The 16,369-nt window shown below is 34.3% G+C and overlaps 1 protein-coding gene across 2 annotated transcripts in view; it reads right to left on the minus strand.

Moving 5' to 3' along the window:
• Nucleotides 1-16,369, minus strand: part of rsh (Rap GTPase activating protein radish) — a 131,004-nt gene that overhangs the window by 22,725 nt on the left and 91,910 nt on the right. For both annotated transcript variants that reach the window (XM_076120917.1, XM_076120918.1), the window contains one exon: nucleotides 11,061-11,210. In XM_076120917.1, the coding sequence (XP_075977032.1) occupies nucleotides 11,061-11,210 (150 nt within the window). The remainder of the gene's footprint in view (nucleotides 1-11,060; nucleotides 11,211-16,369) is intronic.

Below are 16,369 nucleotides of genomic sequence, written 5' to 3' on the forward strand. Positions count from 1 at the left end.
TATATTGAATCGGCTTTATATTATTATGTTTGAAGCGTTCGATTCTGTTTGCCAATATCAGGAAGGCTGAACGGAATAATATGAGACGAGTTAATAGACTAGATGTAGCAAAACAGAATCGAGAATCCTATGTTAGTGCTTGGTACATGTGTAAATTAAACACTCTCCTTTATTTCGTATGTAACTGCAATGACCTCATTGTAATCAGCAATCTTCTATAGTTATAAGATCGTTAATTTCGAATTAAATCTGTAAGGTGCACTGAATTCGTAAACTAAAATATGCAACGGTTATCATATCAGTGGTTCTCGCAGTCAGTACTGTCAGTATAATCCGCCATGCGCTCCTGTCTTCACGCCAGTTGGGAAGATACAGCATAATCTCGTAAGCTGCCTTTTGCACCTGGCTGAACTTCAAATACACTACGTGAAGAGAAAATTAGACAAGTGCAGGAAGCCATTGTTAGCTTTTAGTAAGATTCCTCCGAACTTTGTGAAAATATCAAAATTCACTCTTATTAAATCATTTTGTGCCGAGAAGGTGCAAAAAAGCTAAAAATCAAAAGTGTTCAAAAGAAAACCAATCTTTGACCGATAATATTGAAATTTGTTTTAAACTTTCCGAGAAAGTATGTTGATGGGGGAAAGTTAGTATTTCTTCTTGCGAGATTACTGTTACAAAATGTCGCGAACGGTTACAAATTTGTGTGTGTGAGCCCACAATGAGGAATGACAGCGTCGGTATAAATTATGCAGAATAATATTTTTGTCGGCGAACAAACACTTTAACAGAGTTTAGGCTGTTAGGTTATGCATGGAATATCACTTCGGTAATTTGACGTGAAAATGTTTTCCTTGCAAAATTTATGAGATCGACTTTTACCTTTGAATCTTGAATTGAATATTCATTAGCATTTAAAAGTTAATGTTGTTTCTGTTTGAAAACAAACAACAATACATTATTTAGCTGAAATAGTACATATTTTACATAGGTCAACAGATTTAAGAATATTTAGTTAGGCACACTAGGAATATCTCGGAATACAATTCTAATACCAAGATGTCTGCTCTAATAGTATAATAGATATACACGTATCTTTTATAAAAGAGTGTTTTTAATAAGTCCATCGCTTCCCACATTGAAGCTATAAAACGCAGCTGCTAGGGGTGTCATATAATTTTATTGGAATATTTTTACATCGTTTCAATCGTGTTATTCGATTCGAGGCTGGTCCGTTTACAGGGATCATGTGCCAATTGTGTATCGTATCAAGTAAATTGATCGGAGATGTATCGATATAGTATTATTGTGTTTCTTGCTTATTCTCTTTTCAATCAAAAAGTTGTAGGTGTAGAAAATATTACACGTCACTTTCTTTAATACTACGTTGTTTGTAACATTCTTATTACAATACCGATGACCGGCAAGGGAGAAACAAACGGAATAGACAATTCCTCAGAGTACCGAAATCTCCACGTGTATTAATACAATTCATTACTTCTAAGGCAAAGTATGTAGCTAAGAAGTATGCAGTGATTGATGACCACCTGGGGGCTGGGAAAAAGAAAACAACTAGTGAGCCAAAGGAAACGAATTCGATAGCTATCTAATTTGGAAATGGGTTCGCCATTGAAAGGTATAGCTTTGTGGACTATTGATTTTAACTTCTAGTTCGGGTTACGTTTGCTTGTTAGTAGTTTTAGTCCGTACCCCGTACGTAAATATGTGAGAGCTTTTTGACTCATCAATTATTTAGATTCTTGGGACTGAAATCGAAACGGATGTGTTCTGTAATAATTGAATTCCTTTTTTGCGTACTTCTTTTCAACGACCGTCATTTTCTTACTATAATGACCAGTCTTTAAAAACAATAAGAGCTTTTAACCTTCATCATAATTTATTTTTTTATGACATTGCCTGTTTAGTAGTTTCAAAATAAAATGCTTATGAACGCGACACAGATAAATCTGAAATCACTACATGTACAGAACATACAACAGCCTAGAAAAATAATAAATTGAATCTGAAGATTCGATGCAATATCCAACAAGATATTGCAAATATCAAAGCCCATCTTTATATCAAAGCTGAGACATTCAAAGGGTATATTCAATATGTAAAATAGACATATTCATATTATTATGTGGGTAGTATGACACTCTTGAACTACGTTATTGTACAGCTCTTTTTAAACCTTTAACCCATTAATGTCCCACTGCTGTGCAAGTCCGTGATGAGGGAGGGGTTAGACCTTAAGTCCACCACGATGGCCAAGTGCGGGTTGGGAACTTTGCATGCCCTCAATAAATGTATTAAACAAATTTTAGGCATGCAAGGTTTCCTCAAGATGTTTTCCGTCACCGTTGGAAAAAGTGATAATTATTTCTAATATACATATAACTTCGAAAAGTCATTGGTGTGTTGCCTCGGGTTTGAACCTGCAACCACATGCGTAGGAGGTACCAACTTATATCACTCGGCTATCACTCTGCCTGCTGCTCTATAATGGGAGCAAATTCACTATGCAACTATTAATATAGGTAAAGGTTGGCCGTCCCTAATAATATAATCCCTTAGTCATCTCTAACGACATTTAAGGGATCAATGAAGTAGGTTATACGTGGGTGAAACTGCGGGTTACATCATTCTACGCGTGGAATGGCTTGGATACAAACTTCATCAAACGAGTATGTAGAAAAGTGATTTGATCTAGTCTACAATTTTATAAGGGGATTTCGTTTAATCGTTTTGCTTACATTAAAAAGAGAGCCAACTGTTATTCAATTTTTTAATAAGCTCTACTTGTTTATATCGTCTTTGAAATAATGGGTAGAGTTAGTTTTTCTAACCGAATTTAAATTACGTGTATAAAACTAAGGGAACCGACGCAGATCTCTATGAATATGTTTTCAATATTGGTACTCTAAGATTAGTGAATTACATGGTTTGTGTGTTACATATCAGAGTTACATTAACCCTTCGTGCTTCACATATTAGTGGTTTCGATTATGTAGATCGATCTTCAAAGCCTTCCCGACATTCCGTTTCACTGAACTCTCATAGACTCGTAATATTTCTTATTAATATTGTCTGCACGTACGCCATCTACCGGTGTAGTGTAGCATATTTTGATATTGTTACGTATACGCGAGGCGTTTGCGAAATACTGTTTGCTACGAGTTAGTTATAAGGTTACTGAAAGCGCTTTTTTATTGTTTAACTTTGTTCTCTTTTTACTGGAAAATCATTTCATTTTAAAAACAATCCCATTCAAAAGAGTTTTACGATTCCTGTTGACCTTTTCCAAAAAGTTGTCAATGAATGGTTATGATTATTAACAATTTTCAAGCAGTTTATCCCAATATATATAAAGTTACGTTATAATCTGAAGATATTAAAATAACTTCCGCGTACTATTCCCATAAACGAGTAATGAGTAACATTTAAAACGTTGTAACATATTGTAAGCCTTACTCAAACAGTTAGGTTTATTTACTTTGATGCTTTAATGTGAGTCGCGAAACAAAGTTTATGAAGGGTTGCTTTGAAGGGTCCGCTGTACGGCACAATACCACTGACCAGCGTTATTAAATTTATTGTACGGCTTGAGGTTTGATGTATGAGAGTGGAGGGTTTGTCCGTCCTTTGAGGCGAAATTGTCTCAAGTTATTGACGTCTTTAGTAATTTTATTTGTCAGTGTCTGGTCAACTTTCGTTTATCAAGAGATGAGTCTACTAGAATTATTTAATGTGGTAGTGTAATTTGGCTTCTAGAGAGAAATAATTGATCGGAACCAGTTAATCCCGTAAAACAGAATGATTTATTTCAATTCGTAAATACAAATTTTCAAGAATACTTTAGATTTTCGTACGTGTTTAGTTATCGTCGTCTGCTGCCACAGTCTTATCCAAATTAACAAAGCTTATTTATATCTAATCCCAGTTGTGTATAAATTAACTAAATTTACTTTTAAACTGTCTCATTGCTGTTCATGTTTAAGATTAGTAGTGGCAGTTATTCTCAGAGTTGGATAATTAAACGCTAATTCAGTTTCTTTGCCTCCCAATTTAGACAGTCTGCAGGTTATATATAGATCCCAGGGAGAATAAACTAAATAATAAGTAAGAAATAATGTTTCTAATTTCACTTGCGTGAAGGATTTTAATACATTTATTATGAATATTGCAAAGGTCACGGTTCATGGTTATTTTATTTGATAAACGGTGGTTTCTAAAATTAAACCTGCTCTGTACGTTATTTGTTATGTGAAAATTTCTTGAAAGGATTAGGTTACTTTGTGTGAAATTGTAACAGATTAAATATGTAACATGGTGTATCATTTATTTTAAAATATAGTAGGATTACGTGTAGTAGATCCATGGGACGGTTGATGTTATTTTTATTGTATAAAGATATAATAAAGGGATAATAGATCTGTTTTAAATTTTCAAATGTTAGATTTTTTTTGTTAGAGACCAAAAAAGCGAGGGTAGAGAAATTTGTTCGATTCCTTCTCACTCAAGTGTACCTAGATTATTAATGTGTATATGGTTGTCCATTAACTGCCTGTCCATCTATCAAGTGAGTGTACAGTTATCATTAGTTATGAATATGATATTAAGGTCATTCAATTACTGTTATTGAGTACTTTTTCCGTTTCTATACTATCCTAGAGAAAAAGATTTATTCATCGATTCAAAACCTAATTTATTATCAAGTTAACATTACAAAATTTGATAAACAATGTGGTTTATTTTATTTTTAAACTAATTCCATCGCTAAAGCCATTCAGAGCGTTTATATCAATTGTCTCAGAAAAATGTTAAAGTATTTGAACTAAGTAAGTATCAATATTGTTAAATTATTATGACTTTTTGTCCGTTTTGTCCTTTAACCTTTTTTATTTTAGGAAATAACAACATAATTTTTCGGTCTGGCAAATTCGATCGTAAGTTGCAAACCGTAATGTATCTCGAAGTTCAACGTAGTGATATTTGTATCCCGACTGAATGTTTATTCTCAATAAACAGAGACGTATATTGGATAGTATGGCCACGCCCCATACACTCAAAGGAGAGGACACTATTGAGGCACCTATTTGCTATTACCTATGTTTACACCGGCATGTCACGTACAGACTAACAGACCAGTCACTTAATACCTCGCCTTTGAAATACTGTAGCACGATTTCCTACAGTCGGTACTGTCAACTAGTGAGCTTTGGGCATTTAATTTACTAAAACGAAATAGTTTTTACAACATACGCTAGGGGTGCTGAAGAGTTTTTCATACAAAATTAGACAGACAATGATGAACGTAGTAATCCAAGGCTGGTTCAGGTTCTAATTTTTATCGATGAAAGATTAATATTGATTAGATTGAGTTAACAATGAGCAAGAACAAAACTTAGTTTAAATTAGGAAAAGTGCAGTATTCTTATAAAGTCTTGTTAAAATTGAAATGTTATACACACTTCAATATCATGAGCCAATTGTGTAGTAGTATCTCGTAAGTATACGGTCTCAAGTTGATATTCTGTTTCTTAAATCTTAATCTATAGACAAGCTATTATTACTAAGACGTTATTAAAGTCCCATAACCATGACTCTGCCGAAGTTAAAGGGAGTTATTGCTCACTGAAAACGGACACCCACTTGACTCGATGCCTTCATAATCAACGTGTCGGCACGCGAAGATATTGATGGTGTAGTGGATAGTTATTTTAAGGTTGAAAGTTTAATTCGTTTAAAAAGAAATCATCTATATTGTTATAGCAAAAATACTGCATGTTTTTTTAAGACTTCAGCTAAATTAAACTCATGTCAAAAGGTCCTATCAGTTACTTATGTTTAAAAACTATATGTCACTACACGCACAATCTTTTCATAATTATAATTCACTCGTTTTCGTCTAAAATAGTAACAAACAAGCCTTCATTTTATCACGATTTCTATATCAATAGCTAACTTTTGTATTTCTCGGAATAGACTGAAAACTAAACTGTAGAATAAAACCGGATATAGGATATAGGGTTTTAGTATCAGACACACATTTAAATATGAAAGTTTAAATTGTTTTGCAGTTAGTATAACTTTGAACTTTTAACAAAGTTTTCAACAAATATGCATAACCTTTGTACATTCCTCTTATCCAGGAACAGATTTAAACGAGAATCTTTGGGTAAAGCTGGATAACATTCTTTAATGTATAAGTACATAATAATATATATATTCTAAAAAATCATTTTATAATTATTAAAATCATACTCATTTATATTTTGGCGACAAAATAGACACCTTAAAATGCTTTAATCAAAGCTACGAAGACGTAATACGTCAAGGTAAAAGCAAAAAAACGTTTACCAGACCTTTTCATAGAGAATTCATTCAAACCCAGTAGGTACGGTAGGTGTCACGTCTATAGCTGATTGTGATGAAAAGCACACAGCAGTGAGAAACAGGACTACGGGGTCAGTGTGTCATTACAGTATCGCGGTACATTTACACCCGACGTGACTTTTGAATAGCGACGCCGATAAGGGAGGTGACGCGACGGCGGGCGCCGAAGATCCTCGCATCTCCAGCCCGCACTATCGCAGACAATGAGGGGAACGCCGATAAATTGAAAACGTGTGTCGAATGACACATCGCAGATGGACAAGGGCGTTTACACAAACCGTCCGGGTGTCCTGACAAACATTTTAACTGGAAAACTAGATAAAGAATTTACACGTTCATCCGCTTTCCTCTGCGTTCATGAATCCTTTTTTCGGTATATTGGAAATTGGGGACATCACCAATGTAATACTCGTCTTATGAATATAATAAACCTGAGACGGTATTGGCGAAATGTGGGTGTAAGATGTGGTCTGCTTTATCGGGATCAGATACGCTGCGTAGGTTTAATATCAAAACCCATTGTTATTTGAGTAGATCATATATCCGTTATTACCACATACTTGTAAATAAGATTATTAGTTGGTTATTCAACATTTTTGTCTCATTACAGATAAGTGTTTGGCTTTGGATGTAAGGCTTTTTACGCTTACTTGTAAACAAGAGATACGAAACCCCACTTTTAATTCTAACATTCTTATGTTGAAACAAAACAAATTGTTCTTGCTTGAAATTAAATTAACCGCGAATTTATCTGGCTTTGTTCGTATCTAGTTTCAATGAACAATCATAGATGTATCCAATTTCCAGAACGAAGCGTTTGAAACGTTTTCAACATCGTACTTCGTCCTTGATACGTTTTATTTATCCAAACTTTTATCTTTAACATCCAACATCTCACCAGAAACTTTTCAAATAAACGAAGCGTTTCGGCTTCATTCATAATAATAACTTCTAGTTACAGCGTTCTTAACTTTTGTGTCGACGCGAGACACGAGCGACAAGTCGCGACCAACAACCTCACACAAGTCAACCAGTGAAACATCGTAGCTCGGTTCTCCGTCGTCGTGTACTCCAAATAATCCGCTTTGCATAACCAATGTGCTTGGAAGTTCGTCGCCTCCAGGCCATTCGAGACTCGTCTTCAGCTAACTGTCATTATGTACATAATGCATGCTAAAAGCGATGAGACTACGAATTTTAAAATTAAATCAAGCCAAACCAACCACATAAATACTCAATGTTTTCATTGCTACTCATGATTGTTTTGTAATTAAACATTTTTCAATAGTTATCATACATATTGAAGGCAGGCACACGGTTTAATTTATCAGTTTTCAACACGCGCATTTTATACCGTACTTGTTATTATTTGCACTACATAAATTGTACATTTTCGGTAAATAAGTTATTTTTATTACGAACACTTTATGGAATAACTTTGCAATACCAACAGTAGCTATAAATACGAGTCAAATGAGGCATATTTATCACGTGAAAGCATAAAACTTTTGGAATGTTAAGTTTATGGTTCTCTATACAAGTAGCAATCGTTTTTATTATTTTGCGAGCTCCTCGTACTGATTGGATAGATGCTTCTGCTCGATCTTGGATATAATAGGTACTATATTGTCCTTAAGGCATGTTATCGAGCTGGTTTGATGTCTACACATTCTGTTAATATAATGGCATTGTTATTTTTTACGATTTCGTATTATCAAAAGCTTTTTATTTTATTTACTGATGTGTTTCTTTGATCTATGCATAATGCATTTCTTTTTTTTTTCTCAAGTGCAATTTATGCTATGTAGTATCTATGCTATTCGAATCCTGCGCGAGATTTTTTCGTGGAAATATTTATTAAAGATTTCTAAGCAAGATACTTCGATAAAGTTACCGAGATGTTAGCAAAAATGGCTGTGAATTATCCATACGGGTCTAATATCATTCATTTTTTCGATGGATGGGCTCCTCGGGCCTGCGTATACATCATCCTGTTTGACAGTATCAATATACTCCCACAAAACAATAGAGAACAAAAATGATACCTTAGCTTACCATTCTAAGAAACCATGACGAATCTTACCTGTCCATTACGATATGGATATTTTTATTCCAATTTAGTTGAAATACATAAGATTAAGTGGTTACTGGAGTGAAATTCTCGAATTTACAAAATGAAATCCAATATCTATTCTGTAAGCACCTAGTAATTTGTACAAGTAGAATGAATAAAGTTTCGAACCTAATTCGCGTCTTAGTCCGAATAGGTCTTGAATTGATTAAACAAAGTACATTTTTCACAAACTTCGCTAAACTGTCAAGGAGTTGGTAAGTTGTTCACTGAATTACCGTTATATTCGAAATTGAACTGCGAATGTTCACGTCGAGATTTGTAAAGGTCTTTACATATTGTATGAGGTTTTCCTGAATCGATGCGCCGGAAAAAGGGAGGCAAATTTAATTTTCGTCTCGCTCGGAGCTAATGTGACATCGGAAGAATTATCTCCTCCAACTCTTACGTTCAGTATTATTCAAGGGAACACTAACTTTGTTTCAGCGTGACATCGCCTTTTGCGTTTGCGTTCGTTGATTTTTTTATAACCATTTATACTTGAGTGGAAAAGTTTTTGTTTTTTGTGCGTACTGAGGTTGTGTATTTTTAATGTGTTGCGGGTTTTTGAAGACTGGCTGTATCTTATACTTTTGAGGTCCTTTTTTAAAACTCAGTAAATAAATATGAGGATGATAATATTTTGTCAGGTTTGTTCTATGTTGCCTTCAAAATATTTAAGAAGATAGAGACACTGTACTGACGTAACTTGTAACTTAGAAAGTTCACTACTCCACTAACACTTCTAATACCATGTAATGTTCATAATTTCATTCAAAGGTTGAGTTTAACCATCGTGACGGAATGAAGGTGTTAAGGAAAGTATAAAATTTCATTTTCATCTCAGAGCTAATATGACAGGGGAGGAATCACCCGCGATGCGATCCCTTATTTAATAAAACCTGAACTCTATTGCCATGCTCAGGTATATTATGTTCTAGTGTCGGCAGATGAATGGGGACGCCAACTTGACAAATTGTACTTTAAAATTTTCATTGTTTATACGCTTCACTTGCGTTACGTTTTAGGAGGTTATGTCACAGAGGGTGTTTTTATGTTCGTTTATTTCAGTATGAGTTTATGAACCCATGGTGTATTTGGTGGAGGTTATTAGGAGTATTGCCATATAACGATTCGAAATGTATGAATAGAGATTTATACTCAGCTGTATGCATGGATATATTACTTTACTATCCAAGAATGGAATAGTCAGCGTCTGATCTTAATAGTCAACATAAAATAGTCAACCACTAGAGATGTACTCTACATTAATAAATAATATTTCATTACGTCGCAAGTAACCCGTAAAAAGGCTGTTTCAGAGTCGTAAATAAGAAATATTCGACGGAAAGTGTCCGAGGTAAAGTAATTGCGGGTCCACTTCGAAATGAAGCAAAGACTTTGAGGTACCGACAGAGCACTTCGTTGTTTCCATAATAGGCTTATTATACTGCTTTGTGGCCGAAACTTCGTCGAATATTATATTCCAGTACTTCGATTTTAAAGGCATAGTTAATGGCGAGTTCATTAGCTTTATTTTACGTCGAAACTCACTCACTTTTTACGGATTGAGTTACTTATCATTTTTTTGCCTCTTATATCTTCAAAACCTTTTTAAACTTTAAGACGATTTGAAGCTAGCTAGCTAGGAGATATCTGAAGATCTCTTTCAACTCATTTGCGAAATATTTATTGAAACAATTGTGGATGTTGCTCTATTGTATCGATTGTAGCTTTTTAAATTATACGCACACTAACCTTTAATTACTTCTATCTATTACATCATAAAAGTACCGATTCAGAAACAATATTCTAATTAAGTTCATATTATTTTATCTAAGTACAAACCACTTAAAGTGTATTTAATAACAGTGAACAAGTTTATGTTACGTTTTAGTTGTAAACGTTTAACTTTAGTATTTATAAGTGTAATTAACTTGTTACTTTATTATTCACAAAGCGATTCATGAAAATAGTTTTATGTTTTGTTGTTACATTTTACTACAATATTTATAATAGTTGTTATTACGTGTAATTACAAAACTTCTTCATTCTATATTCCGTATAAAAATATTAATGTTGGACAGCGTTATTTCAGAAAAGTTTCTCTTTTTCACGGTACACGTGTATGTGTAGAGTTTCAGCCCCTATGAAAAAAAGGGTGCGTCCCTAAAATTTTCTCAATTTGTAAACAAAACTTTTTTCCCAAAATCGAAACTGACATGTCAAAGAAAAAGGGCGCGTGTTTGCCCTCTGCTCGGAGACTCCAGGCTTCAATCTACTTTATTTAAGGCGGTAGGTACCGAGTCACAAGAAAGAAAAATAAAAACGGACGGGTAGTCCTTTCTGCTATATAACATTTCTTGGTTACAGTAATAGACAAGAGAATGATGGAACGTATTTCGGTAAAAATCTAGTCAGGGAACATATTAGAAAAGCAACAAAGTTAATTAAATTACTTATATATTCGTACAACTTTCATACGTCTATTTTAATAAGGCTTATTGAATAAGATTATCTAAAGCTATAGTTTGATAATGTTTGTACTTACCAGCATCAGCATTTTCTCTGTCAGGTCCACTGTCGTGTTCCGACTCTGATTCGTCCCATATAGTGTCTGTAGCGATCTTCTGACGAGAGCATTCTATCCAGTAGCCCGGAGTAGGGATCAGACTGTGTGGATACTCCTCGCAGAATTCATCTGGCAAAAAGAATAACGTTGTCAAACAAAAGTAACGTGTAATAAATAATTACAAATAATATAACAAGTATAACAATGTTGTACAAAATCAACTAGTTTGTTGAAAAAGTTTCAGATAACCAGATTACAATATCGAGCTCAGCTTTTACCTCCAAAAAGTAAAGTAGTTTGGAACACAATACGGTAAATGAGTAAAAAAACAGTACGAATACAAACGTGTTTACAACACTTTTACACATGTAATATCGTTAGGTAAAGTTCCCAACTGGTAAACATTTTATGTTACCTTTATTAACAACCTTGAAGGTTCCCTTTGAATTTTTCTGTGAAATAAATTTCATTATTGTTGTTAGAAGGCTCCGATCCGAGCCCTTTTATTGACTATTAATTTATTTAGCTTCGTTAAGTGCCCATTTGAGCGTAACTCAGACTGATTTTGATCATTACAGAAGTTAGCTTTGTGTATTGATTTCACTTTTAACAGGTATACAGAATACACTCAATACGACTCCTGAAAAAATATGTTCAGATCTTGTAAGATTTAACGTGTTTCATATTAAAATTTCCCTTTGAAAATCAAAATTTTTATTGATTTTTGAATTATACAAAAGGTGTGAGTACCGGAAGTGAACAAAAACTTTATCATGGGACAATTGTCGTAAAATTTCAATCAGTGAAACAGCAAGTATAAAAAGACTCAGGAATTCATGTTACATGAATATTGAACAAACATGCGTGCCCTGCCGTTTTTATTAATATTTCTGCACTTATCCTAGCGAGGGAAATCTGATGTTGATGCCATTACCGGGGCCGGCCTGTGAGATCTAAATAAAATATTTACATAGGAGCGCGCGGGCGCCGGGCGCGCCGCGGACCGCAGCCCGCTAAGTCGCCACATCTTTACTGGCACGACTAAATATTCCGTACTGTACGGATCTCTTTATTGAATATTTTATGGAAACAGTAAAAGATTTAAAAAGTTGCGGGAAACGTGGTTTACGGTACACAAAGTTTGCTGCAGAAATAAAATAAGCTCCCAAAGCTCGTATTAATTTTTTGTCAAAGGACCTCTCTCGTGAAGATACATTTACACTTTTTATGAGCGTTTACACACTGGTTATTCAATTAACATGTACGTTTAGAAGGCACAGTAAATATTATCTCGTTTTCTTATGAATACCACGCAGTCAAACGAAATATATTCATACCTGGCGAATTCGTTTTTCATGTGCGATGTATGTTCCAAAGTTGTGATGATCGATTGGCACTCGATTCACTGTAAGGTAGAACACCAAACTCTAATCAATATGCTTGGCGTTCATACTTAGAGTGAACCGAACTTGCCAAAGCTTCCAAGTCTGCGAACGTAGAATCTTCTTTATTCAGTTCTTGAAGTAATCTAATAACACTAGACTTTACAATAATATTGTCGAAGTTCTGTCAATAAAACTAATTAGCAGCTACAAGCTTCAAGTTACAAGGTGAGACATATTTAAGGCATTTCGCCGTTTAAATTACATTTCAAAACAGCGATCTCGCAACGTTAATGTGAGAACATAATACTTATGATTATAATATTTATTTAAATTCAAATTTTAATTTTAACGGCCGGTCAAACAGATCAATTGTAAAATGATGATATTAAAAACCTTACACCGGTCAAATTGTTGTTTGAATATAATTCTATTTGAAAAGTGTTCGCGGGGCTTATCGACACAATATACTTATCCTAACTACTTTATACAGTCATATAAACTTTTTACGACATTCGTGCGAAATAACCTCCGAGCTGGCGAATTTGCGTAACATACCCACGATCCAACATATTATATACAAATACACAGTTAATTAGCAGAATGCTCAAGTTTTCATTACTTAAATATCTAAGTGACCCACATATTCGTATCTCTTCTTCAAAGCCACAAAGGAAATATTAATTTCCGTTTCATGGAAGGGGTTCTTTTAAATCTAGGCACAAAGATCGAGCCTTTTTTGACTTCCACTAGGTTTGTACGACAATCTGACCTAGTTTTATTTTATATCTCTAAGAGAATAAGCTCTTAAATCTACACTTTCGTTAGGGTCAGTTCAGGTCTACACAGTCGCTTTCAGAAGTTACGTTTAATGTTGAATTTAAATATTTAAAGAAATAATGTGAAGTCCGAATAAAATCCGATTGCTTGGTGCGTAAAGTAGTCTTACAAAAAATTTTGTGATTGATAATATTTCCTATATATTAATCGTACAACATAGCAGTAAAAGAACGTAAATATCACATTTTGCGTCATTATTTTTTAATCTTACGCGTATGTAATGTTATCTGTCAGGCATTCTTTATGGAGGGTATGTTATAATAAAGGGGGTTTGTTCAGAGGGTAACGGGGAGACTATGCGTGCCGCCTGACGTGACTCACCGTTTAATTTTATTACCTACACCCTGAACTTATTGCTTGGCCCGTATCGCCGTTCGAGGCCGATGGAATTAAACGAGTGCGACACGCATCTGCTCATCGTATGGTCATATTTAAGTTTATTATCGTAATTCTAACACTTAAAGAGTTAAATTAAATCCTACAGTAGCTCAATTTTCTCTTCTACTATCGACTACCGACAACCGGTTTTTCATCAAGAAATTTTGTATGAAAATCTGATCAGCGCCTCTGACGGGCGTTGTAGGAACTATTTTGGCAGTACATTCTAAATGTCAAACTTTCGATACTCGACAGTACCGACTATACAAAGTCGCGCTGCAGCTATGTCAAAATACAAATTAATGGAAATAAATGAATACGGAATGGTTGTCTTTAAAAGATTCAATATCGTATTTTTGAAGCTTATAACAAAAATTACCATAAAACTGTTGTATAATAAATAAACAGGTTATATCAGTTATTTTGTTTTCACAGGATATCTTTATTGTGTAAAGATCAGGCCATTTTCAATTTGGTTTTAATCTCCTTAACTTAGCAGATTGAACTCAAACAAAGGAAGTGCCTAACATTTATTTTGTCGGATTATTTTGACGGTCCCGCGCTTTGTTATAATTATAACAGATGAATTTACCGACTGTGTTGTGGGAATAACTCTAAATAGAAATAAAACTGTTTTGGAAATTAAGACTTTTTGACATTGCGTGTTTGTAATTTATTTTTTGGACGTGAAATTTAACCTCTCATACGAAATTACGAAAAATAAAATGAAACAAGAATTGATTTATTAAATCAAGGCGTAAAAAATAACTCCGTTTCTGGTAGACTTCATTTTATTTATTTGCTTTTCCTACCTTGCCCTTTTTTAAAACTTTTTTGCACTCATATGTCACTTTCGATACATAAAACTTTGAGCAAGGTGAACATAAATTATGATGACATGAGTGGGTGATGCATGCTGTAACAACAAACTACATTACACTCTTGCGCCAGGGGACTGACATGACGCTGAATTTTCACCTTCAACTTTCATGCTTTCATAAAAGTAGTCTTGCCAAAGACCTTCCCTTTGTTGTCAGAAACTTCGAAGCTTTATTATTTCCGTAAACAAAATAGGTGAACAAAAACTTAGTTTGTAACATTTAGTAGTATAGACGCATACTTTTAAAAACCAAACATAAATCATTAACACACATATTTTACTGAACAATTCGTTTTCAGAAACGAAATTGATAAATTGTTATAAAACTGTTTTTTTTTATTACATGATGACAACATGGAAAGCATACAAATCTGTAACAGATGATTAACCGACCTATCCAAATGTTTAACAGTGCACCTTCGATCGATTTAATTATGCAGTGCTGCGGGCGACGCATTCAGTTGCTATAAAGGTGACCACTGTTTACACTCTAAGGTCCCCAAGTGCCTCAGAGAGCCACTAAACCCCACCGCTCTGGGCCAAATGTCATGAAGTTCCTTTGCCACTACGTATAAGCTGCATAAAACTATATTTGCTAATGTACTTTAGCAAATATAGTTTTATGCAGCAATATATTTTATTCCTCAGAGTAATAAAACCTTACAGAATTGAAGAGACAAATATAAAGGAGAAGAATGATGGTTCGGAAGATTCTAATTACGATTAATTGTTGGTCGACGGATTGCTTCTGCGATTAATGATAGGAGATGAAATAGTAGTGCGATGAACCAAGAGAATAATTGCTAGATTAATGTTTGGTACAAAAATAGAATTAGAAAATGTGTATTAATAGTTTTTGTAGGAAGGACGTTTTGTATGCCCCGGTGTCTGAGGTACATTTAGGGGTAGTTTATCTATTCAGAAGCGTTTTTTATATGAGTTTAAACGATATCGAAGGGGTAAATGATTTTACGAGAACTTTATTAGGCGTAAAAGTCACCTGCAATGCTGGTTATTAGTGAATAAACAGTTTTACAAGCTGCGTGCTTTATCACTCTGTAAACGTTGAAATTAATGCGTCTCTGTTTGCACTGCCTTCGGCAAACGTAGAGGTGGGCTTTTTTACAAATTTCATTTTACCATTGTTTGGACTTTTGTTCAAATTGGATGATATTGAACATTTACCAGTTATATACTATTAATGAATTATTATTTGATTGAGTTGTAGCTAGTAGAAAGTTAACGACGTGTATCAAATAATTAGAACTTGACAATACGAAATGAACTAAATCCTCATTAATCTTTCATACATAACCCAGTTCTAACTCTCAATATGGTTATCTATATCTTAGTTTCTTTAATATTTACAACAAAAATACTGTGTTCCTTTGTATATCTCGTACGATACCTTGCTTGCACCTAAAAAGGTAAAGCTGTTAATACAATCTACATCCCATAATCCACTCGCACACAAAACTTGTACGGAACGTGAGAAAAATTACACCTCACGACTATTTTTTACATTACCGTATCCAGGTTAAGCTGTTTCGGATATGGCGAAAGTTGGGGGAAACCGTAAGGGAGGAAGTTTGCAAATATATTAGGTCCACAGAATGGGCCGGCACAAACACAATTTGGACCTGTCGCGAAGCCTTCCCTTTAAGGGCGGAACACGATCGAAGCCCGCGTCTTAACTACCCGAGACGAATGTTCGAAAAAGCCTTTTGAATTGTATGTTAAGTACCTACTGTATGTTGAGATGAGATGTTTAGAGATTGAGTGCTTATAATACGAAAATAATATCAAGG

This window comes from Anticarsia gemmatalis, chromosome 12, assembly GCF_050436995.1.
Source record: "Anticarsia gemmatalis isolate Benzon Research Colony breed Stoneville strain chromosome 12, ilAntGemm2 primary, whole genome shotgun sequence".
Taxonomy (NCBI): Eukaryota; Metazoa; Arthropoda; class Insecta; order Lepidoptera; family Erebidae; genus Anticarsia; species Anticarsia gemmatalis.